The 24,307-nt window shown below is 44.6% G+C and overlaps 2 protein-coding genes and 1 long non-coding RNA gene across 4 annotated transcripts in view; all 3 read left to right on the forward strand.

Annotated features, from left to right (window-relative positions):
- Positions 1–176: 176 nt before the first annotated feature.
- On the forward strand, positions 177–3,549 carry LOC133381674 (uncharacterized). The gene is made up of 3 exons (XR_009761708.1): positions 177–290; positions 840–1,224; positions 3,262–3,549. It is a non-coding gene; the product is annotated as an uncharacterized LOC133381674 (long non-coding RNA).
- A 5,366-nt stretch (positions 3,550–8,915) lies between these two features.
- Positions 8,916–11,269, forward strand: LOC133381671 (gastrula zinc finger protein XlCGF49.1-like). Of its 2 annotated transcripts, none has more exons than XM_061621043.1 (2): positions 8,916–9,037; positions 10,559–11,269. In XM_061621043.1, exon 2 carries the CDS (start codon positions 10,600–10,602, stop codon positions 11,254–11,256), a length of 657 nt encoding a protein of 218 aa, XP_061477027.1. In that variant the 5' UTR covers positions 8,916–9,037; positions 10,559–10,599; the 3' UTR covers positions 11,257–11,269. The 2 variants fall into 2 exon arrangements, with proteins under 2 accessions (XP_061477027.1, XP_061477028.1); XM_061621044.1 differs by having other exon boundaries at positions 10,562–11,269.
- Positions 11,270–11,564: 295 nt separating this feature from the next.
- Positions 11,565–24,307, forward strand: part of LOC133378998 (vomeronasal type-2 receptor 26-like) — a 28,031-nt gene continuing 15,288 nt past the window's right edge. The window contains exon 1 of the mRNA XM_061613611.1: positions 11,565–11,636. Coding sequence (XP_061469595.1) covers positions 11,565–11,636 — 72 coding nt within the window. The remainder of the gene's footprint in view (positions 11,637–24,307) is intronic.

The raw sequence follows: 24,307 nt of genomic DNA on the forward strand, positions 1-24,307 counted from the left end.
TGACTCGGTTCCTCCTGCCTGGGATCCTCTGACCCCACCCCACCCCCCCTCCAATGATTTCCACTTGCGCCCCGCCTCCCTCGGGGTCTGTGAAATTGGGCAAAACTTTTGGCTTCAGCAATCTTACAAAAGCGAGCTCTGGGTCACAGAGGGGCAGGAAGTTGCAATCGCGGGCGGGCGGGCGGCGGAGAAAACTTATATGGGGGGGGACCCTGGCGCCTTTCTCCCCATTCACTGCACAAATATAATCCTGGAGAGCAGGAGGCGCAGAGGGCAAAGAGGTGCGGCAGGTACGCGGGGGGTGTTGATGGGTGAAGGAGTGAGTGAGTGGGGGGCAGGTTGAGGGGGGATGCGCGTCTATGGCAGAGGGGGAGGGCGCCTTGTAGTGGGGGGGGTGCATGGGGAGGATTTGCTGGGCTGCTTTTGTGCCACGGAGGTGGAGGGAATTTCATGGACGTGAGAAGCCCTTAATCGGGGGTGTCCCCGCCCCGCAGCCCCAGTGCTGAATCCCAATGGACCGGGAGGGGGGAGAAGGAGAAAAGGAATGGGGGGTGAGGGAAAAGGAGGGCAGAGACCCGCTCAGTCCCCCCTTTCCCTTCTGGTAATCCGTAGACGGGGGGGGGAGGCTGATCCAGCTGCAAAGTGCAGTCCCCAATTGCTTCCGTGTCTCCAGTGCAGGATCCTTTTTTTGAAGCAGCACCCCCCGCACAGATTAGTAGAAAGGGGCTCTTGGTGCAGCAGAAGGAGCCTTATATTTTTGGGGGGACGGGGAAGAGAGACTTCCTGGGGGAACATCATCGGCAGCTGCCTTATCTGACTCAGACCTTTGTCTCCTCTAGCTCGGCTCCGCAGGGCTTCAAATGGCAGGGCTGTCTCCCTCCTTCGGGGTCTGCACGCCAGGCAGCTGTACGGCCGCTGAGCTCTGGCCCTCCCTGCACCACACACGGAGGAGAGACACCTTGAGACTGGGAAGATCAAAGCCTCCCCCCCCCCCCGGATCTCAGCTCGTCTTGTAGGATTGGCCCGGCGGAGGGGGGTGCTGAGGGCCTTTTTCTGCCGGTGCTGCCAGTCTCGCTCCTGCCCGGCCTCACTACGTCCCTCAGAAACATCCACGTTGGCAGGAGAGCCTCTATAGGACTGTAGAGGGTTCAAAGGACACTGTCTGGGGAGGGTTCACAACAGCCCTGTAAAGTGGGCCAGGCCGAGAGGCTGTGTAATGCAGTGGTGAGTGTTGATTTTTCTAGCATGAGGGGCCACTTTCCAGTGCTAGGTGGAACCAGGAGCCAAAGTGGGTTTGAGCAACGGATGTGCCTTTTGCAGTCGGCTACATCTTAGCAGTGCAAATGTCGGAAGGTTCTTCCGTACACACACACCGACAGCACTCAAGGAGCGCTGGGCTTGGACCAGGGAGGCCCTGAATCAAATCCCCAGCCTGGGTGGCCTGCTGAGCTCCCTGGGTGACCTTGCGCCAGTGACTATCAGCCCAGCCTACCTTACAGGGCTGTTGTGAGGATAGAGTGGAGGACTTTATGGCCCCTCTAGATTTGCAACCCCTGAGCTTGCCCATCTGTGCAAAGTGTGGGTGCATGTGGGTGCATCTTATTATTCAAAAAATTTCCATTTAATACTTACATGTGTCCAAAGGGACCCAGGTTCAAATCCCTGCCCAGGAGTGAAATTCATTTGGTGCTAGTGACTGTGTTGCTGTGAAGACAATGTGTGTGTGTGAGAGAGAGAGAGACTATATTTCCTACTGTGAGCTCATTAGAGGGGCATGTGTCAGAAGGGTCCCTCCCTCCTCGATTCAGCTGCAAGGGGACCCCCGTCTCCCTCCCCAGTCTAAGGGCTTTTCTGCCTACCAGACGCCTTTGCTGACGGCTTCACAAACACTCAGCCCCCCTCGGAGTTTGCGGCAGAGATGGGCAATTGGGGGGGGGGAGAGAGTGGCGCACGCGACCTTTTGCAGCAACGAAACCTCTCCCCCCTTTCCTCCGCAGTTCATCTGATCTCCCTGGTCTGGGTGCAAATCTGAGATCCTCTGACCCACCCCCAACCCCCTAGGATTCCCACTTGCGCCCCGCGTCCCTCGGGGTCTGTGAAACTGGGCAAAATTTTCTCTGGTTCCTAGAGGGGCAGGAAGTTACAATCGAAAGCGGGGGGGGGAGAGAGATACAATATTGGGGGGGGGGGCTGGCGTCTTTCTCCCCATTCCCTGCACAAAAATAAGCCTGGAGAGCAGGAGGGGCAGAGGGCAAAGTGGTGCGGCAGATGTGGGGGGGGGAGTCGATGGGGGGGAAGGGGGATTTGCTTTTTGTGGAGTGCTGAGCCGGGAAGGAGGGAGTGGGCGGGGGGGGCAGGATGAGGGGGGTTGCACGTCTATGGTAGAGGGAGAGGGCACCTTGCAACGGGGGGGGGCGCATGAGGAGGATTTGCTGGGCTGCTTTTGTGCCCCGGAGGTGGAGGGGATTCATGGACGTGGAAAGCCCTTAATCGGGGGTGTTCCCACCTGCCGCTCCAGTGCTGAATCCCCAGACAATGCAGCGGGGAGGGAAGAGAAGGAGAAAAGGGATGGGGGGGTTGAGGAAAGAGGAGGGCAGAGACCCCTCAGTCCCCCCTTTCCCCTCTGGGAATCAATAGATGTGGGGCGGGAGGCTGATCCAGCTGCAAAGTGCAGGCCCCCAACTGCTTCTATGTCTCCAATGCAGGATCCTTTTTTTAAACCCTCCCCCCGTGCAGATTAGTAGCCCCAATCCGGGGGAAAGGGGCTTTTGGTTTGGAGGAAGCAGCCTTATTTTTTCGGTGGGAAGAGAGACTTCCTGGGGGAACGTCATCGGAAACTGCCTTATCCGAGTCAGATGCTTTGTCCCATCTAGTTCAATAGCGTCTACACTGACTGGCAGCAGCAGGGCTTCAGATGGGCCTGGGACCTTCTGCACGCAGGGCATGCCCCCACAGAAGCTGTCTTTGAACACACAAGCATCCTTTCGTTACTAGAAATATCAAAAGGTTTTTGTTCCAACTGGGTTAATGGAGTGCAGGGGAGGGGGACAAGATGGCTGGATGGGCTGCGGGTGGCGAAGAAGGTGAGAAAGGCCACGGAGAACAGTCTGGAAGAAACTGGGGGCGATTTTGGGGCTCACTGCACAGGAAAGGGACCTGCCTTTTATTTCTTTGGATTGAGGGAGGCTCTAATATTTAAACGTCTGGAACCCAAATTTTTACAAAGGGTGACATTCCTCCCTTCTGCCATCTCCCCTGCAGAGGCTTGAGAGCCGCTCCCTCCTCCAAGGTGCATCCTGGGAGCCGCTGTGAGAGACCCAGAGGGGGTGACCCAGTTGACACCTGTCCCTCCTCCTCCTCCCTCGCCATGGCTGCAGCGGCACCGTCTGGATCGTCTCTTCTTTGGGGTGGGTTGGAAAGAGCTGTCAGGTGGGCGCCAAAGGTAAGGAGAAGATCATTGGGGGGACACACAGAGGGGACAACCTGGGGGCCTCTCTGTGTGCTGAGTGTGGAGGAGCTCTGAAAGAACCTACCTTTCTGCCTCTATGTTTGCCGTTATATAAGGAGACCTGCTAGATCAGGCAAATGGTCGTCTGATCCATCATCGTGTCCTCACAGTGGCTAACCAGATGCCTGTGGGAAGCTTGGAAGTAGGCCCTGAGCGCAGGACCACTCCCCCCTCTTGCGATTTGCTTGTAGGCATCTGGCAGTACATGCATGTGCTCATGTGACTCTTAAAACACTCTCTTAGAGAGGTGAGATATTTTACTGGAGCCAATTGCATGCAGCCAAGAAAATGTGTCTGAGCAGCCTAAAACCCACATATATACACCCCCGCAAAAGCTTTCTTTGAATGCACATGTGAAACATTGTTTTGTTACAAGAAATTGCAAAAGGTCCTAGTTACAAGTTGGTTAATGGAATGCAGGCCTTACATAAATCAAGGGTATAATGTAATGTCTTAACATATTCATGCCTTAAAGTTTAGTAACCACACAAAGGAAGGTGCTGGTTTTGGTTTACAAATCCCTGTACAGTTTGGGACCCGGATACCTGAAAGATCTATTTACCCTTTATATGCCCAGTCAATCACTGCGCTCTGCAGGTGAGGGCCTCCTGCAATTACCATCTTATCAGGAGATTCCGCACAATGTGGGATGCGGACCTTTAGTGTTGTGGCACCAACATTTTGGAATTCCCACCCCTTAAATATTAGACAGACACTGTCTCTGTTATCTTTTTGGCACCTATTGAAGACCTTCCTCTTTCAATAAAAGACCTTAGAGACTTTATCCCAGTCTACATCTGTGTTGGAATTGCTTTTTTAAATATCTTTAAAGTTTTTTTAAAAAAAAGATAATTTTAAAGCTTTTCTTTTTTTAAAAAAAAGATGTTTTCTTTTAATATGTTTTAAAGTCTGTTTTTATGATATTTAAAAGTGTTTTTAGTGCGCTTTTTTTGCCACCCTGAGCTCCTCCTGGGAGAAAGGGCAAGATATAAATCAAATAAATAAATAATGAAAGGAAACTTTTAAAAAAGTGGAGGGTGCAGCACATTCCCTGGCATGAAACTCAGGGTCGGTTACTGGTTTTAAAGTCTCATCACGAAAGGAGAGAGAATCAAGAATGGAGTAATCCCAGCATGCCCCACCAAACTGGCTAACCCTCCTAGTCCAATATGAACCAAAGTATAGCTGCCAAGGGCTTCCTCTGTTGCAATTCCCAGCATACTGCCTCCAACATAATCCTCGTTCAAAGCCATCGAGGTTGGTGGTCCTCATGGCAAGATTTCAGAGTACCCTATTTATAGGGACTGATAAATACATAAATGCCCACGTTTGTTATCCCTTCCCCTTTCAGAGTATGGTTCATACTGTAGAAAGTCCCTTATCTTCTTCTTCCAGGGTCTGTTGACCTTCCAGGCTCTCTTGAACTTTGAGGAGGTGGCTATGTATTTCACGGAGGAGGAATGGGCCCTGCTGGATCCCAGCCAAAGAGCCCTGTACAGGGAAGTCATGGGGGAGAATTACAAGACGGTGGCCTCTCTAGGTAGGGACAATTTTTTTCCCTTGACTGATAAATGTTGAAGGTGTGAATTTACTTTTTTTGCCATTAGCCACTACACTGCAGGGATGCTGTTAGGGAAATGGGGTGTCTGGGCCCTGGATATTTGGGGAGGGACCGCAGTTCAGGGAAAGAGCAGCTGCTTTGCATGTAGAAGATCCTAGGTTCAATCCCTGTGAGCTCCAAGAGGGGTGAAGTGATCAGGTGGGAGGTGCTGGGAAAGGTCTTTCTCTGCCTGAGATCCTGGAGATCCATTGCTAGTTCTACTCGGCAAGGCTGGGCTAGATGGACAAATTCTCTGATCTGGTATAATGCAACTTCCTCTGTTCTTTGGCCTTTTTGATCATTCAATGCGAAAAGTGCCCCTCCCTTCTGCCTTCCGCTGCCCCAGGACCAAAAGACTTACCTTGCAGCAGGAGAAGGAGAGGGCAGGTGTGCTGAAGCCCCAGCAGAGCATCTTCTTCTGCATCCCCAACAGGTAATTGAAACTCTGTGACTTGTACTCCGAATCCCCAATGGGAAGCGATGCTCCTCTGGAGCCAAGGAACATCTGCTGCCTCCTCTTGGTTCCTTCTTGTGCCCAAAAGTAACCTTTTTTGTCTGTGAAACAGGAACAAGTGTCAGTTTCAAAATCTCGGTGGTCACCGTCGCACTTGCATCAGGCTGTGGACAGGGCTGGTGCCTGCAAGCACTGGAATCAGTGTTGTTGCCTAGGCTGATGACATCCCCAGTAGGGACCAGAACGTCTGGAAGAACATTGCTGTGTTCCACACATCCCTTTGCGTTTGGACCGAGGAAGATTCTCCTGGTGTTCCTGATTGGTACTTCCCCCAGTTCATTATTTCCCCTGTCCAGAGGGAGATTAGGGGCAAACACTCTCCCTGACAAATTTCTCACTCCACCCCCGCTGCTGGACCACTTGCCATAGCCAAATTATAACCAGGTCATAAATTGGAAATCAAACTAAGACTGCAATCGCAAGCATACTTAGTTGAGAGCACACTTACTGGATTGCACATATCGTATTTAGTTTATCTGAAATTCTTATATCCCACATTTTCTTCAATTTGAAGCTCTGTGGATTTGGAGCAAGGTGTCTCCCATATGCGGATGGCCCTGAACTCTGTCTCTATTCCATCGGGACCAGGACAGGCAGGGCAAGTCTGGAGGCGGTAATGAGCTGGATGTGGGTGAAAAAATTAAAGCTAAATCCAGACAAGATGGAAGGCAGTTCCTTGTCTGGGAGTCAACAGAATGACCTTTTTGCAATGGGATTGTACTCCCCCTTAAGGAGCAGGTGCATAGTTTGGCGTTTTAAAGTGTTTTATTTCTTCTGTAAGCTAATTGGCTAACCCTTGGATTAAAAGTGTACCAGAGTAATAAACTGTAGCAATTACAATACTATGCAACAGAGGTTCCCAAAGTAAGGTCCATGAGCTTCTTGCTGAAGTGTTTTTGAAGAGCGGCTGCTCCAACAAAATCTAAGCCTGGGCTTTGTACATGTCAGGGCCATCGACAGATGGGTAGAATGGATATATTTTGAGTGTCCCGCAGGATGTCGCATTGTGCCATCATTCTGCGAGTTCTCCCGGTGGCCATCTTAGACAGCTTAGGACTCTCAGTGGCTACTAGTCATGATGGCTAGTAAAAATGGCCGGAAACTGTGGAAGATCATCAGGAGACGTCCATTGCTTTTATGTCCTGCCTGTGAGATTCCCGTGCACATCTAGTTGGCTCCTGTGGTTCTTCTCATCTAGAATCCCCAGCAGGTAATAGACCCTCTGTGACTTGTATTATAAATCCCCGGTTGGAAGTGATGCTCCCATGGATCCTGCTGGAAAGAATTGCAGTCAGGGTCCTTGCCTAAGCTCACAACATCCCCAGCAGGGACTAGAATTTCTACAAAAACTCTGCTGTGTTGCACATTACTACCAAGGAAGATTCTCGGGTTGTTCCTGATTCATACTTTTTCCAATTCATTCGATGGAGGAAAAATACTCTCCCTGCCAAGTTTCTCACTCCCCTTCCCCTGCTGGACCCCTTTTCATCTGCAAATTATAAAGGTAAAGGTGTCCCCGCACTTGTAGTGCGAGTCGTTTCCGACTCTTAGGGTGACGTCTTGCGACGTTTACTAGGCAGCCCGTATATATGGGGTGGGATTGCCAGTTCCTTCCCTGGCCTTTCTTTACCCCCCAGCGTATGCCGGGTACTCATTTTACCAACCACGGATGGAAGGCTGAGTGGACCTCGACCCCTTTTACCGGAGATTCAACTTCCTCCTTCCGTTGGAATCAAACTCCGTCCGTGAGCAGAGCTACGGCTGTGTTACCGCCACGTACCTCTCTGCGCCACGGAGGATTATAACTGTGGTATAAACTGAAACTAAGGCGGTAATCCCAAACATGCTTACTTGATAGGTGGCAGTGTATATTTTTAATACTTGTTTTCTTTCAAATCTTTATATTCCGCCCTTCCTCTAACATGGAACTCGGGGGATTTGGAGCAAGGTTTCCCCAGCATACTGGTGACCCTCAACTCTGTCTCTCTGTTCCTTAAATACCAGGAGAGGCAAGTCCTGACCCAGTGTCTGGAGGGGGTAACGGGCTGGATGTGAGGCAACAAATGAAGGCTGAATCAAGATAGGAAGGGCAGGTGGCTCCATGTCCCAGACTTGGCATAATTGCCTGTTCTTAATGAGGAGGCGCTCCACTTTAAGGAGCAGGTTCATACTTTGGGGAAACATCTTTTTCACTTGAGACCCGTGGCCTCCGCAGGGAGGGAGCTCCCATGCCAAACTTCGGCTAGGGTGCAACCTATGACCATTTCTTGATCGGGTTGGCATAGCCTTGATAGGGTTGGCATAGCCATGTCCATGTTGGACAACTGTAAGGTGTTCACCATGTGCCTGCCCTTGAAGACACTCTGGAAATTGCAACCGGTGCAAAATGCTGCAGCCGGAGTATTGATAGGTACAGCAGGTTGTGAGCATATTACCGTTGTGTTAAAACCATTACAGTGTTGCCAGTTGTTTTCTGAGCCAAATTCAAGGTGCTTACTTTGTCATTTAAAGGTCTAAACAACTTGAGATGCAAACATCTGCAAGAACTCTGTTAGCTATCGTCCTCCATAGACATGTGTTTCACATACACACTTTTTGGAGTCTTCTGGATTAAGTTATTTGGACAGTGGCAATCGCGCCTCTTGGCAGGTTTAGGCAGTGACTTTCACTCAAACAGGTCTTAAAAATAGGGATATTTGTTGACAGCACACACAATCAAAATAAGCACATTTAACACTTCAGAGGGGAATAACACAGGAATAATACATACCTTATGAGTGGGGATAATTCAGCAACAGTATACATACATTTCTTTGCTTTGAGGGAATGAGCTGAATCATTATAACCACAATTAAACTAACACTCACAGAACATATACGTAAGAAGGAGCAAGCACACAAGGCATGAGAGGAGATGGAGGGCAGGTTCAGTTCAGTGCACCCTGCTGTTTCTGTCTGAGCTCACCTTGCAGTGTAGGCCTCAATCATGCACAGCTGGGCAAAGAGGATTAGATACATGCACACACATATTTTGGCTGCTGTGACTGACGGGGGACATCTCCCAGGCTGATTTTTGCTTTCGGTGTGGTAGAATGACACGGCCCAAATGAAAACAGCTGGCTCATCCCAAAGAGGCATTTCAAGCTGAGCCTTATGTCCAGTGCACAGATGTTCACAATGGCCAGTCTGATCCTGGTGGTCCACATGGCCTTGTCTCGTTTATGAGGTTTAGGAGATATAAAACGGAAATCCTTCTTCTTAAGTTTAAAAGGCTCTTCTTGGAATGAGTGAACATTTTGCTGTCAAAGGTAACTAATTTTGTCTTGTTTCCTTGACAGAATCGGACCTCAATTCCTTTTGGAAAGAAGGACAAGATCCCTTGATCCAGGATCCCAAAGAACTGGAGACATCAGCAGGTAGATGCTTAGCTGCGTTGTGGGGAGCTTTTTGGTCTGGGAATTGAAGGATTTTTTATTATTTCCTGTGATATATCATTGCTGGGAGATTAACCGGTCAGTCTGAGTTCTCCTGAAGGACATCTGAGATGGCATTAAGAACACAAGAAATGCCTGCTGGATTAGGCATGGGGCACATTTAGTCCAGCTTGTTGCAGGTCTTGAGTGCAACAGTTGCCACAGTGACTGTCCTAAAGTTGCAAAGAGGTGTGAAAACAAGAAGTGGTAAAACTGTGTGTGTGCATGGGGGGATGGCTATAAAGGGTAGTTTTGATATTTGATACTTTCCTCCTCTCCTGATGAGGAGCAGAGGAAAAACTGTGCCTTTTGAAAGGATTGGCTACCCGTAGGAGAAATCCCTGACACAGCCGGTCCTGTCTTGCTAACCTATTAGAGTTCTTTGAGAATGTTAACAAGCCTCTGGATAAAGGTGATCCAGTACTTGGACTTTCAAAAAGCTTTCAGCAAGGTACCTCACCAAAGACTCCTGAACAAGCTTGGAATAAGAGGAAAGATCCTCTTGTGGAACAGGAACCAGCTAGGAGACATAAAGCGGAGCGTAGGAATAAATGGAAGCATGTAGAAAGTCAGAGACTGCATGGTTGTCAAGAGCAGTAACTGGAAACCACAGGAGGAAAGAGTGCTTTTGTGATCACTACTGGTTTCTGGGCTTCCCATGGGCATCTGGTTGGCCACTGTGACAACAGGCTCCTGGACTCGATGGGCCACTGGCCTGATCCAGCAGGACTCCTCTTCTTAATGTCTAGATAAATATAGGTTCAGAACTAATTAGCTTGTCTTTTGTTGTTTTCAAAGTTGACGTGGCTCTGATGAAGGGGAGAGATCCCCAGGTATGGATTTGAAAAATAATCTTGGGAAAGGTTATAAAATGATGGCAAGGAATTCCCCATGCAGTTCAGAGCATCATCTCAAACTCATATAATTCAATATTAAACATTGTGTCATGATGGTCTTGGGCCATCCATGTCTTAGCTCAGCGATAGAGCACATGAGTTCTATGGAGAAATGTGTAGGTTTAAGTCTTGGAATCTTCAGGTTGAATACTGCATTAGTTCCTGTGTTTCAATATTTCTATCTGACCCTCTCTTTTGACTGCACTCAAATTCATTCTGCCTGTACCCAGTTTGCCTCTTCAGCCTTTCTGCACTTCTCTTTCCTCTCACTCCATTTATTACTGTGTCTTCTTTTAGAAATGTTTACCATACTTGTATCTCAGTAGGAGGAGAAACCAGACATATCTGGGCTTAGTGACTTCAAGTTGTATATGGACCTGAAGGGAATTCTTGGTCTTCTGTGAGACTATAAAATATTTGGGTAACGTTTGTTTCACCTGAGCATGCAAACAGAAAGGGGGAGAATTGTGGAAATTATGAAGTAGCCAAGTGAGCTTGATCTGTTATGAGATCCTTTGTTTATGACTTGAAATTCTAATGTGATTTCTTTGTCCCTCCTTCCTCTCAGCAGATTATCAGCAGAAGAATGAGAATTATGGAGAACCAGAGATGCTAATAGCCAAGCATGAAAGACAAAAAGAGATGTTTGGAAATCATGATGGACCAAAAAAGTCTGAAAAAAACCAGTCAAAGAAAGGGTGTAAGAAATCCTCTACGTCTTACACTTTGCATCAAAGAACCCACACAGGGGAGAAACCATTTAAATGTACGGAATGTGGAAAGAGTTTCAGTGAGAGCAATGGCCTTACTTTACATCAGAGAACACACAGAGGGGAGAAACCATATGAATGCATCGAGTGTGGAAAGAGCTTCAGTCAGAAATACCACCTTACTGTGCACTACAGAACCCACACAGGGGAGAAACCATTCAAGTGCATGGAATGTGGAAAGAGCTTCACTGACAGTGGTAGCCTTTCTGTACATCAACGGACACACACAGGGGAGAAACCATTTAAGTGCATAGAGTGTGGAAAGAGCTTCAGTCAGAAATGTCACCTTACTGTACATCGCAGAACCCACACAGGGGAGAAACCATTTAAATGCATGGACTGTGGAAAGAGCTACAATAATAGTGGTAGCCTCTCTGTACATCAGAGAACCCACACAGGGGAGATACCATTTATATGCATGTTGTGTGGAAAGAGCTTCACTGAGAATAGTAGCCTTAAAGTACATCAACATACACACACGGGAGAAACCATTTAAATGCATGGAATGTGGAGAGAGCTTCTATGGGAGCAGTCATCTTATCAAACATCATGGCATGCACACAGGGGAGAAACCATAAATGCTTGGAGTGTGGAAAAAGCTTCACTGTGAGCAGTGACCTTATGAAACATCACAGAACGCACACAGGGGCGAAACCATTTAAATGCGTATTGTGTGGAAAGGGCTTCACTGTGAGTAGTAGCCTTAAAGTACATCAATACACACACACAGGCGAGAAACCATTTAAGTGCATGGAATGTGGAAAGAGCTTCAGTGTGAGCAGTCGCCTTATTAGACATCATAGAATGCACACCAGGGAGAAACCATTTAAATGCATATTGTGTGGAAAGAGCTTCACTGGGAGTGGTAGCCTTAAAGTACATCAATATACACACACGGGAGAAACCATTTCAATGCATGGAGTATTGAAAGAGCTTCAGTGTAAGCAGTTGCCTTACTGCATATGAAAGAACACAAAGGGGAGAAACCTTTTAAATAAATGTTATGTGGAAGAAACCTCAGTATGCGACTTACTTTACAACTTTAAACTAGAAGACTGATTGAATTTAGGTGGGCCAATGTAGCATTTAGCAATATTGAAGTATGTAGTTAATTTTAATCTTGCCCGCTACAGAGATTAAAGCCTTAGCCAGTGTGGTGTAGTGGTTAAGGTGTTGGACTACAACCTTGGAGACCAGGGTTCAAATCCCCACATAGCCATGAAGCTCACTGGGTGACCTTGGGCCAGTCGCTGCCTCTCAGCCTCATGAAAACCCTATTCATAGGGTCGCCGTAAGTCGGAATCGAAGGCAGTACGTTTACATTTTTTACAGCTTGGAATCAAGATATCCGAAAGATGATCTCACATCTTATGTATCCAAACAATTGCTGCAATGTGCAGCAGATGACCTCTTGCATATTCCATCTCATTGTTGGAATGGGAGACAACAATGCTTGTGGTTAGTTACCTCAACAGGGCTAGGGTAGACAGAAAAAGTAATTCTGGCGTTTCCCTCACTGAGTCACTCTTTTGTAACTAAGGGAACTATCGTATTTTTTTTGTTTATTTATTGCCTCTCTTCCCCCTTCACCAAATCACTGCCTATTTTGTTCTCTGTTCATGTGTAAGGATGTTTCATCCTGAGCGCTCTTTCAGAGATGGCTCTACATGCTAGAAGTAAATAAACCTGTCATGTTCTTTAAGAAGTGGTCTTAACACTGTTTTGTTGCAACTGCTGTGGAACATTGTGGAATTCCAATAGGTTGTGGGGCAAAAGCTACTTTTTTAAAAGGTACAGGAAATTGTTGCATGGTTCTAGAAGAGCTGAACAAGCAGATACCATTAATGTGCATATTATGGTGCCAAAATTAGAACCATATAATTTTCACACATGGCTGTATTGATTTGAAATAAGGGTAACAACAATTAAAACAAGAGATAGAGATAAAGTAACTGGGAGATGTCATCCACTATCTTGGGATCCAGATAGCTCCCACCTTCCTGTCTATCTACTCAACCGAAAACGATAGATTTGTGAGACCCCTGAACACTTAGGGCTTGGAGAAGCCCATCTGATAGCAACAGATAGTGAAAATCTACGGGGAAGGGGAATGTGAACCCCTTCCACAGAATGATCAGCACAGGATGGCTATAGTGAAACTTGCAGTGCCATGCCACCACAACCAGACCAGACATATCCTCAGCAGGAGGAACACTGTGTAGAAGGCCAATATAGCAGGCCAATATAAAACACATTACGACCTCTAAAGTGCCGAGTCAAGACCCAATTCTAGGCCTTAGCCATAATCCTGCAAACAGCAGGGAGTTCCAGAAGCAGGGTCAACAACCAAGCAGCCGCAGCCCAAGACAAACAAAGTTCAAAGTCTCCTGTAATATTCTTGGTAAACTTCTTTTCTAGCGATGGCTGTTGTTATTATTACTGTCCATATTACTGTTATTATTAGATACTCAGCAGCTCCTTCTTTGCTCTTCTGTGTTATCAATTATCTTACCAAATTCACCAGCCACAGTTGTTCCTGGACAGGGTTAGCCTGCCCTCTGTTATCTATGCTCTGGTAACCGCAGCGTTGTACTGTTCCAATATGCTGTATGTGGGGCTGCCCTTGAAGAGAGTCTGGAAGGTTCCACAGGTGCAAAACAAAGCTGTTAGGGTGCTTGATATGGGGCAGCCAAATGGAATCACATATCACTAATAATGGTAGAGAGATCTGATTCAGTTTGCATTTAAAGGCAAATCCACCTTATTTGGACTTCCCCCCAAACACAGACATCCACACATCTCTAAAACTGCATATACTAACGAAAGTGCTCATAAATGTGTATATTAGTGAAAATTCACTAACAGGCAAAAAACCTTGTGGTTTAAGAACATACCTATAGCCCACAGATATTTCTATCAAACTTTAAAAAGCAGGGAAATTGGGCAGCTATAGTGATGTACCAGGGGAGCAGGAGACCTGACCTCCTCTCTGAGAGATTGTACTGCCCTACACATTTGTCAGAATGCAAACACCATTTGGGTTGGTCTTTCACAGTCCAATCCACTTCTTGTGTAGCTTGGAAGAATTTGGAAACGTGCCTCTGAGCATATGGGGAGTGGTGGCAGCACCTGCAATCAGCCCAAATAATAGAAAGAAGCAGGACTACAGCTGAATATCAAAAAGACTAAAGTAATGGAAACAGGAAATTTATGTAACTTTAAAGAGGCAATAGACTGAACACTAGAGTCAGGATCATTCAGACCATGGTATTCCCAATCTCTATTTATGGATGTGAAAGTTGGACAGTGAAAAAAGTGGGTAAGAGAAAAATAAACTCTTTGAAATGTGGTGTTGGAGGAGAGCTTTGCACACACCATGGACTGCAAAAAAGACAAATAATTGGGTGTTAGAACAAATTAAACCAGAACTACCGCTAGAAGCTAAAATGAAGCTGAGGTTACCATACTTTGGACACAATGAGAAGACATGATTGTTAAACTGTTCCAATGCTTCTTCAGACGTTCATAATACTCAAATTTCAGCAGCCAGCCTTGAATCTCCTACAAATATCTCCGCTGAAGAGAATGCAATGTATATAAGTTGCCGACACTACAGCTCAACCACTATCTTCTTGTGGGGGTGATATGCCCTCATGTGAGAAAATAGCCACTTCTAATTGGGAGAGAAGCAAACCCTGCTCTGTGCTTTGTGGGAGAGCCAAGACCGACTGCAGAAATTTGAGCATTATGAATGTCTGAAGAAGCATTGAAACAGTTTAACAATCCGAAATAATCTTTGTATTATTGTGTCAGATTTCATTGTCTGTCATCATTGTACATTTTCTCATGTTACTGTATTCACTGTGGCAGCATTTTTCATTGATATATATTGTTCTTCCAGGTCCCATGTTTTGGGCCTTTCAATATATTCATCTATTCTGTTATTCACAGTCATTGAGCTCGTTCTTATTGTTTTGCTAGTTTTCAGCTCAGCTGCATGCCACAGTGCCTTTCATTTTTCTTTGCAAATTTGGGTAGTGACTTTTTGTGTAATCTGTGCCACCTCTGTGTGGCAACCTTCCAAGTACTTGAATAGTGCAATCATTTCTCCCCTCAGTCTTCTCTTCTCAAGGCTAAACATGCCTAGTTCTTTCATTCCCTCTTCATAGGGTTTGTTTTAGTCGTCTGATCATACTTGTTGCCCTCCTCTGAACTCGTTCCAGTTTGTCTGCATCCTTCTTAAAGTGCAGTGTTCAGAACGGGACGCAGTACTTGAGATGAGGCCTAACCAAGTGCAGAATAGAGGAGAACCAATACATTACGTGATTTGGAAACTATACTTCTGTTAATGCAGCATTAAAGAGTATTTGCTTTTTTTGCAGCTACATCACACTGTTGGCTCATATTCAGCTTGTGATCAACAACAATCCCAAGATCCTTCTCACATGTATTGCTGAACCAAATATTCCCATCTTGTAATTGTGCATTTGGTTTCTTTTTCCCAGGTGTAGAACTTTGCACTTATCCCTGTTAAATTTCATTCTGTTGTTTTCAGCCTAACGCTCCAGCCTATCAAAATTCCTTTGAATTTTGTTTCTGTCTTCCAAGGTATTGGCTATCCCTCCCAATTATGTACCATCTGCAAATCTGATAAGCATTCCCTGCACCTCCTCATCCAAGTCATTAATAAAAATGTTGAAGATCACTAGGTCCAGGACCGAGCCCTGCAGTACCCAACTCGTTACGTTCCCCCAGTTTGAGAAGGAACCATTGATAAACACTCTTTGAGTACAATTCTGTAGCCAACAGATAGCTGATAGTTGTTCCATCCAGGCCACATTTAGCTAACTTGCTAATCAGAATATCATGGGGCACTTTGTCAAAAGCTTTGCTGAAGTCGAGATATATTATGTCCACAGCATTCTTACAGTCCACCAGGGATGTTACCTGATCAAAAAGTGAGGTAAGAGTAAAAAAATAAGATAAGAATTAAAAAATGAGATATGAGGACTGGAAAGTGGCCAATGTAACACAAATCTTTAACAAGGGCTCCAGGGGGCACCCCAGAAATTACAGACTGGTTAGGTTAATATCTGCCCCAGGAAAACTGGGATAAAATATAAAACAACCATGCATATAAAAGAGAGAGCCTGGTGCAGCAGAACCATCATGGCTTCTGCAAGGTTAAGTCCTGTCTCACTAATTAGACCTATTAGAGTCCTCCGAGAGGCTAAACAAGTATATAGATAGAGGTGATCCAGCTGACATAGTGTACTTGGATTTTCAAAGACGTTTTTACAAGTTGCCTCACCAAAGACTCCTGAGTAAGCTTAGCAGTCATGGAATAAGAGGAAAGGTCCCCTTATTTATTTATTTATTATTTGATTTATATCCTGCCCTTCCTCCCAGCAGGAGCCCAGGGCAGCAGATCAGAAATGGGTGAAGTAGCAGGAAGCAGAGAGTAGGAATAAAAGGACAGTTAAGAACATGAGAACATAAGAAGAGCCTGCTGGATCAGGCCAGTGGCCCATCTAGTCCAGCATCCTGTTCTCACAGTGGCCAACCAGGTGCCTGGGGGAAGTTCTCCTAATGGAGGGCTTGTTACACGTGTACGTGTGAAAACCTGCACGTCAGCCTAAGCATATATATAGCCTTACCCTTAACCCCAATAAAGCACACAAAGAGTAAAACGAAGGCTGTTTTATTGAAAGAGAAAACAGGGAAAATATAGCATCTTCAATTAAATAATGAATGCAAGCAGCATCTAACTTTACCCTAATCATTTGTTCCCTAATGTTATAGATACCCTAAGACAGACGCTAAACCTTAATACATTCAAAGTTGCACCAAATCAAAGAGAAAAAGAGAGAAAGAAACTCAAGAACTGGAAGTGAACATACCTTTCCTGAAGAATGTAGCGGGACTCTAAGTCAGAATGGAACTTCTGAGTCTAGCCGGGAGCCAAAGCTCTGCCCTTCATGTAACCTTTGCTTGACCTGAAAGATCTCACACTTTCTCATTTCTCGTGTAGTCTCAGTGTTATTTCTAGAGTGCACTGTGTAGAGTGAGGAAGTTGTTGGAGCCCCGAGAGGTACTACTGACTCCCCAAAAATATAGGTTTAAATATACTTTGAATCTTCATTGGACTGAATGCAAATTGGGAGGGGTGTGCTAGTGAGCGATTTGGCACACGAAAGAATGTCCTGTGTCTTGATTGTTCTACCTGTCCAGAGTTAAACCTTTCCTTGCTGCCTCTGGAGAAATTGTATAAGTGTAAATAAAACCTGAATCTTATCATGTGTGGGTTTCCCTGCCTTGAGATTTACCCTGGGCCTGGACCACTGTTCCTGAGCAAACCTGGAATCTGGAACCTTCCTTTTGACTTGTTGATACCTGAAAGACCGTCTTATCCCTTATATACCCAGTCGATCACTGCGCTCTGCAGGAGAGGGCCTCCTGCAGATACCATCTTATCAGGAGGTCCGTTCCGCACAACATAGGAAACGGAACTTTAGTGTGGTGGCACCTACCCTGTGGAATTCCCGCCCCTTGAATATTAGGCAGGCACCATCTCTGTTACCTTTTCAGCGCCTTTTGAAGACTTTCCTCTTTCAACAAGCCTTTTAAGTTGAGACCTATCCCAGTCTGCGTCAGAATTGCTTTTAATATGTTTTTGATAATGTTTTAACCCTTTTTAAAAGTTTTTTAAAAAAATGTTTTTAATGTTGTTCTGTTTTAATGAATTCTCAGATCTGTTTTTATGATGTTTTAAAGTGTTTTTAGTGCTTCTGTTTGCTGCCCTGGGCTCCTGCTGGGAGGAAGGGCGGGATATAAATTAAATAGCAACAACAACTCTGTTGGTACGTGTCTTACATTCAGTTCTTCACATTTCCACACTTACCGCAACATTTTTATACTCCTCATGAAAATTCATCATAATTTTAGTCTGAATTTCTAGTCATATACACTTTTTGAACGCAGTTTTGCCTAATATACATAGTTTTGCAGAGCAGTGTCCCCTTATATAGTGGATTCTTGTGTGTTATTTCCACTGATATATGTGTTTATATGCACACTTTATCCTAGTATTTTTGTACCTGTTACTTTGCCTGGACAATTGCATTGCAAAAGTCAGAGAAGTGTGAATTTTGAAAGATGGCATATTGTTCCTGAAAGTGTGAATTGGGTAAGTCTGTCTTTAAATGTGAACTGAATCAAATTTATCTCCCATTCCTCAGTGTGGCAATGAAATGCCCCCACCGAAATGTCGCTACAGATGTGTCAAATCACTCAGTTGCAACAAAAAATGTGCTAAAGAGATTCCACAACATCAGTGACTATGGAGTTATTTTTGCTTATTCGATTTTTGTAGTGGATGCATTTTGATGATGATAATGTTCTGTGGTTGCTGTAAGAAACATCCACGAATGAGTAGCACCCAATCTGCAATAATCTTTCATATGGAATAGGAATGGCAGAGAAATTCCATTCAGTTCATGTGTACAGCCGACTATGTGAAGTTTGCACTTTCCAAAACAATATGAGAACCGGGAAATGGCCACCCTTTGGAATTTGCACTTGTCTGAATTTTGAGATTGAGTTGGCCAACCAAACAACGTTTACAAACATGCATAGATTAGGGAAAGTGTACATAAAAATGAACATATTCATGAAAATGCATTATATTCAGAGAAATTTCTTGCAAAATTGTATATAATCGTCAAAATGTGTTTATTAGGAGAAATTCACGCGAAAGTGCTGAATAATTTTCATGAGGACTTTAAAAACAAAATCACATACTGCTGCAGAAATGTGTAGAACGGAATTTAAGACTGGAAAAGTGAGAAACTGGGAGAAACAAAACTGACAAGGCCATCAATGCCTGGTATGGAAATACCCAGTATATGAAAGCAGCCTATTGTGGCAAACCAGGACTTTGCACTCTCAGTGAGGCCAACAAGAGCCTGTTTTTCTATGTCAACCCTCCTCTTGATGGGGGAAGGTCATTCCCCAAAATAATTCAAAGACCAACCACGACTGGCAAGAGACCTCTGCCAGAGCCTGTGCACTTTGTTGTTGTTATGTGCCTTCAAGTCGATTACGATCTATGGTGACCCTATGAATCAGTGACCTCCCATAGCATCTGTCATGAATCACCCTGTTCAGATCCTGTAAGTTCAGGTCTGTGGCTTTCTTTATGGTATCAATCCATCTCTTGCTTGGCCTTCTTCTTTTTCTACTCCCTGCTGTTTTTCCCAGCATTATTATCTTTCCTAATGAATCAGGTCTTCTCAAGATGTGTCCAAAGTATGATAGCCTCAGTTTCATCACTTTAGCTGCTAGTGACAGTTCTGGTTTAATTTGTTCTAACACCCAGTTATTGGTCTTTTTCACAGTCCATGGTATGCACAAAGCTCTCCTCCAATACCACATTTCAAATGAGTTGATTTTTCTCTTATCTGCTTTTTTCACTGTCCAATTTTCATATCCATGCATAGAGATTGAGAATACCATGGTCTGAATGATCCTGACTTTAGTGTTCAGTGATACATCTTTGCATTTGAGGACCTTTTCTAGTTCTCTCACAGCTGCCCTCCCCAGTCCTAGCCATCTTCTGATTTCTTGACTATTGTTTGTATAATGATTGTGCCAATGTATTGATAATCCTTGACAAGTTCAATGTCCTCATTGTCAACTGTAAAGTTACATACATCGTCTGTTGTCATTACTTTCATCTTTTTTACTTTGAGCTGTAGTCCTGCTTTTGTGCTTTCCTCTATGACTCTCATCAGCATTTGTTTCAAATCATTACTGGTTTCTGCTAAGAGTATGGTATCGTCTGCATATCTTGAATTATTGATATTTCTCCCTCCAATTTTCACACTTCCTTCATCTTTGTCCAATCCTGCTTTCCATATGACCCATGCACTTCAGGAAAGGATATATCATTCCTGTCTTTTGTGAATGAATTTCTTCACCACGTCTAGACATGCTCAGCTGCCCGCACCATTATCCTGCTCAGAGTATGGAGCCACCTCTGGGAGGATTTTTTTTTCCCAAACATGTTTTTCTCCAGCCCTGCGCCTGCACATGTGAAGAGTTCAGGATGTTACAGAGGCAACACTTCTTCCCCTTATAATTACCAAAATCATAGTGATTTGTTCTCGCTACTTCTCACCAAAGTTCCAGGGATTTGTCGAAATATTGCCTTTGAGTCCACTGAAACGATAATCAACGTAGAAAGCAACATGAGGTGATGTCTTGCATCCACGCTGGAAAGGATTGGAGCACAAATGTCTCCTGCACCAATGAGAGCTTGGGCTGAGATTTAGGTCAAGTGAGGAGGACTATGCAGGTGTGAAATTGTCTTAATAACTACCACCCCTTTCAGAGGTGAAGGCTTGGCTGGGCTCCATCAGTATTAGAGAAGTTACTGGGCTTTGCAACAATGGTTTCTAATGATTCTTCTAAATATCAGAGAGGAGCATCCATAAGGGAGGGGTTGTTCCAGGCAGACACAAAATGATCCTGCTTCTGCTTCTCCTGCTGCTGCTGCTGCCTTGGGTAGACTGTGGGATGCTGAAAGCGAAATGCCCCTCATTGACTTTGGAGAGGGATTGGCTAGACCCATTCAATTATTACAGGCCAGGAGACCACCTCATTAGCGGGATTGACTCTGCCACAAATGTTTTATTTGATCCACACGTCTTCAACGAGACCCCCTCTGACCGTTTTTACAGGTAAATCATTTTGTGTAGGTGGAGTTACTGATGCTTCACTTGCTACCGAACATCCCCAATTATCTTAATGGGGCCTTTCTCATTAACTGTTGTCTGCTGCTCCTAGTAAATCACCTTCCTGTTTTTTTGTGGGGTGGTGGTGGATCTGTGTGCCTCTGTATGTGTTTGTAGGTAAAGTGTGACTGAGTGTTTGAGTGTCCAAGGTAAGCTGTTCTCTCTCAGCTTTTAATAACTCCCACCCTAGACCCCCACCCGAGGCAACACTAGATTGCATTGCACGCCTAATACATATTGTGGTACAGTGTAAATAGGGCAAACTGGCCAGGAAAGTGGAATGCTGGAAATGGCTCTTGAGTAATTTTATTTTATTTAACAAAGTTTATATACCACTTGATTGTAATTCTTGTTGTTGTTATATGCCTTCAAGTCAATTACAACTTATGGCAACCCTATGAATATATATATATATATATATATATATATATATATATATATATATATATTCATAGGGTTTTCATGGTAAGAGGTATTCGGAGGTGGTTTACCATTGCCTTCCTCTAAGCCTACAGAACTCGGTATTCCCAGGTGGTCTCTCATCCAAGTACTAACCAGGCCTGACCCTGCTTAGCTTCTGAGATTGGACATGCTCAGGGTAGTATGGCTGTAGGATTGTAACTCTAAGCAGTTTATAAAAGATATGAACATTATTGATAAAACAGTTAAAAGCAAGTGATTAAAAACTTTAAAACCTTTTTTAAAAACAGCAATTTACTAAAAATATGAAAACACACCAACATCTATATGTCTGGATAGACTTGCCTAAACAAATTTTTTTAAGCAGGTTCTGAAAAGAATACAGTGAAGGTGCCTACCTGATGTCAAGGAAGTGTCTGGATTTTTTTAAAATCCCCATCTCAAAGCCTGATTTAAATGAATCCCTGGCTTCACTGGTTACACATATCTTGAACAACTGGACAAACAACGAAGATGATTATAATAAAAACAGGATTCATATGGGGATAATGCTAGCAATGGTTATATGTTGTAATAAGTTTGGAGAGGTCATCTGAGGGTTCTCCTATTTGGTTATTCTGTGCTATCTCATTAAAAAGAAGTTGTGTGGGCTGCTTACAATAAATAAATAAATAAATAAAAAACATCAAAAGAGCCCTACTGGATCAGGCCAGTGGCCCATCTAGTCCACCAATGTGTTCTCAGAGTAGCCATCCACATGCCTCAGTAGGTAACCCACAAACAGGATCTGAACATAACAGCACTCTTAGTTGCGATTCACAGTGACTGGCACTCCAAGACATACTTCCTTTGATAGTAGACGCAAAGCATAGTGCTGTGGCTAGTAGCCAATGTAGCATTATCTTCCATGAATTTATCTAATCCACTTTTAAAGCCATCCAAGTTAGTGGCCATCACTGCCTCTTGGGGGAGGGAATTCCATAGTTTAACTATGTGCTGTCTAAAGAAGAACTTTCTTTGGTCTGTCCTGAACCTTCCAACATTCAGCTTCACTGGGTGTCCCAAGTTGCAGTTTTATGGGGGGGGGGAATCTATATTCACTCTCTCCACACCATTTATAATTTTATACACTTTTATCATGTTGCCTCTTACCTTTATCTAAACTAAAAAAAAAAGTCCCAAATGCTGTAACCATTCCTAATACGGGAGTGTATTTCCAAATTATAAAGCTCCCAAGGAGATAACTGAAATCCAGCAGTTTCCCCTTTCATAGCCTATTTAGGGGCATGAAAAATTAAAGGAAATGGAGTAACTTCAAGTCGATCCCGACTTATGGCGACCCTATGAATAGGGTTTCCATGGTAAGCGGTATTCAGAGGTGGTTTTACCATTGCCTCCCTCTGAGGCTAGTCCTCCCCAGTTGGCTAGGGTCTGCTCAGCATGCCACAACTGTACAAGCCAGCCCCTTCCTTGTCCGCAACTGCCAGCTGGGGGGCAACTAGGCTTAATAATATGTTAGTAAAGAGAGCATGTACAAAGTGCATATAAAGTACAATCCTGTAGTTATAGATGCGGCTAGTTACGAGTGTGTAGAAATAAGTGATGACAGAAGGTTTTTTTTGTTTTTTGTTTATTTAGGAGAACTTTAATTGCTCAGAGCTATTTGCCATCACAATAAAATTCAATAAAATACTATAAAATACAAGAGCAGAAACAGGAATATACAAATATTACAAGTATTACAAAATAAAAAGGAGTAGATAAGTATGTGTACATATATGCCCAAAATATATAGTTAAGAATATAATATTAAATATTTAAAAGCTGATCCTGAGCTGAGGCCAATTGTTTAACATACTTAGCCCTAATTTTCCCAGCTGCCAGAGCGAAATTTGCCACTTGTTGTGTTACATAGGTGTCGTTGCCCACTAATAGGATAGCTATTTGCTCCATGGTCGGCCTTCCAGACATAGAGCAGATTATAGGGTATAAGAATTTGTGCCTAGGGTCTTTATAGAGGGATCATTTATTTTATTTATTTATTATTTTATTACATTTTAGCATCTCAAGAGGTAGTGGATAATATCCTCCACATCCCCCGATTGGCATATACAAACTTGGAGATGACAGAAGGTGTCACAGGAAGGTGGGCTCCTGTGCAGTCCCATAGAGATGGCTACATACAGATGTGGGAAGTTTTTATATATAAGGGGCAGCAGTACATTAGCATGAGGTCTCGACCCCCGCTTCATAGGCTCAAGCAATCCCTGGGAAGTGATAATGAGCCAATAGCCTGGCCTGAGCACTATCACCAAATGGAATGTGAACAAATGAATCAGTAGAGTGCTGTTATGGGTTTGGGGTTGAGATGGATGATTTCTATGAGGACCCTTCCATCCTCTTATTTGGAACCCTGCACCTGGAGTTGAGAAATCTGCTCTGCTGGCCAGATCTCCCTTTGTTAGCCTAATAGAGTGGCCAGGTGAGTTAATGGGCCTATCAAGTGCCCATTAACTGGTGAATGAGCATGGGAGATCCTCTTCAGGAGAGCCCACCCCCCTTCCTGAGGCCAAGGAGAGGCTGTGTTTTGAACTGAGTCTGAGGAAAGGCTGGGAACTGGAGGCAGGCAGAGAGCCTGGCTCCCAGTACCATGACTTTATGATCCCTCCTGTAAGCCTGATGGGAAAACAAAGATCTATGGGATTGCTGATGCCTTGAACCCTCCATCCTAAGCTCAGGTTGGAATGTGTGTAAATAAACAAACCATATTTCATAAAGACACCACAGTTTCCATTGACCTTCGTTCCAAGGAAACCAAAGCCTGGATAAGCGCAGGGACCCCCAGAAATCTTTCACCACTCGGAGATTGGGGTGGCGCGCAACAGTATGTAGTAGAATGAGTGTATAATGATTAAGAGGAGGGCTTTACGCAGATACCTTGACACCTAAGACCAAGGAGGATGTGTGATTAATGATCCAGGAGCGAGGCCTTGTTGCTGACAACGAAGAGGGAGGGGGGTCCTGGCACCTAATGGAAAGGCCATATATCTGCTTTCTTTTTTGGCTATATATTTAAGAATAAAAATCTGTTAACTAGCTGGATTGGTGTTAATTTCATTGCCCATCTGAATTCTTTAAAAGACCCATTTGCCAGTGAAGAATTGGGCAATTCAGGGAGTTGCTCCATCCCCTTGATCATTTTGGTTGCTATTTTCTGAACCTTTTCCAGCTCTACCGTGTCCTTTATGAGGTGAAGCATCTAGAGCTTGTACACGTGACAATTACATACAAGCTGGTATAGCACAGTGGGGAGGAGAGCCTGGCTGGGAGTCC

Source organism: Rhineura floridana, chromosome 3 (genome assembly GCF_030035675.1).
Source record: "Rhineura floridana isolate rRhiFlo1 chromosome 3, rRhiFlo1.hap2, whole genome shotgun sequence".
NCBI lineage: Eukaryota > Metazoa > Chordata > Lepidosauria > Squamata > Rhineuridae > Rhineura > Rhineura floridana.

Bases quoted from the DNA above. Each gene is read 5' to 3' on its own strand.
- LOC133381671 (XM_061621043.1), top strand. From the start codon at position 10,600: ATGCTAATAGCCAAGCATGAAAGACAAAAAGAGATGTTTGGAAATCAT.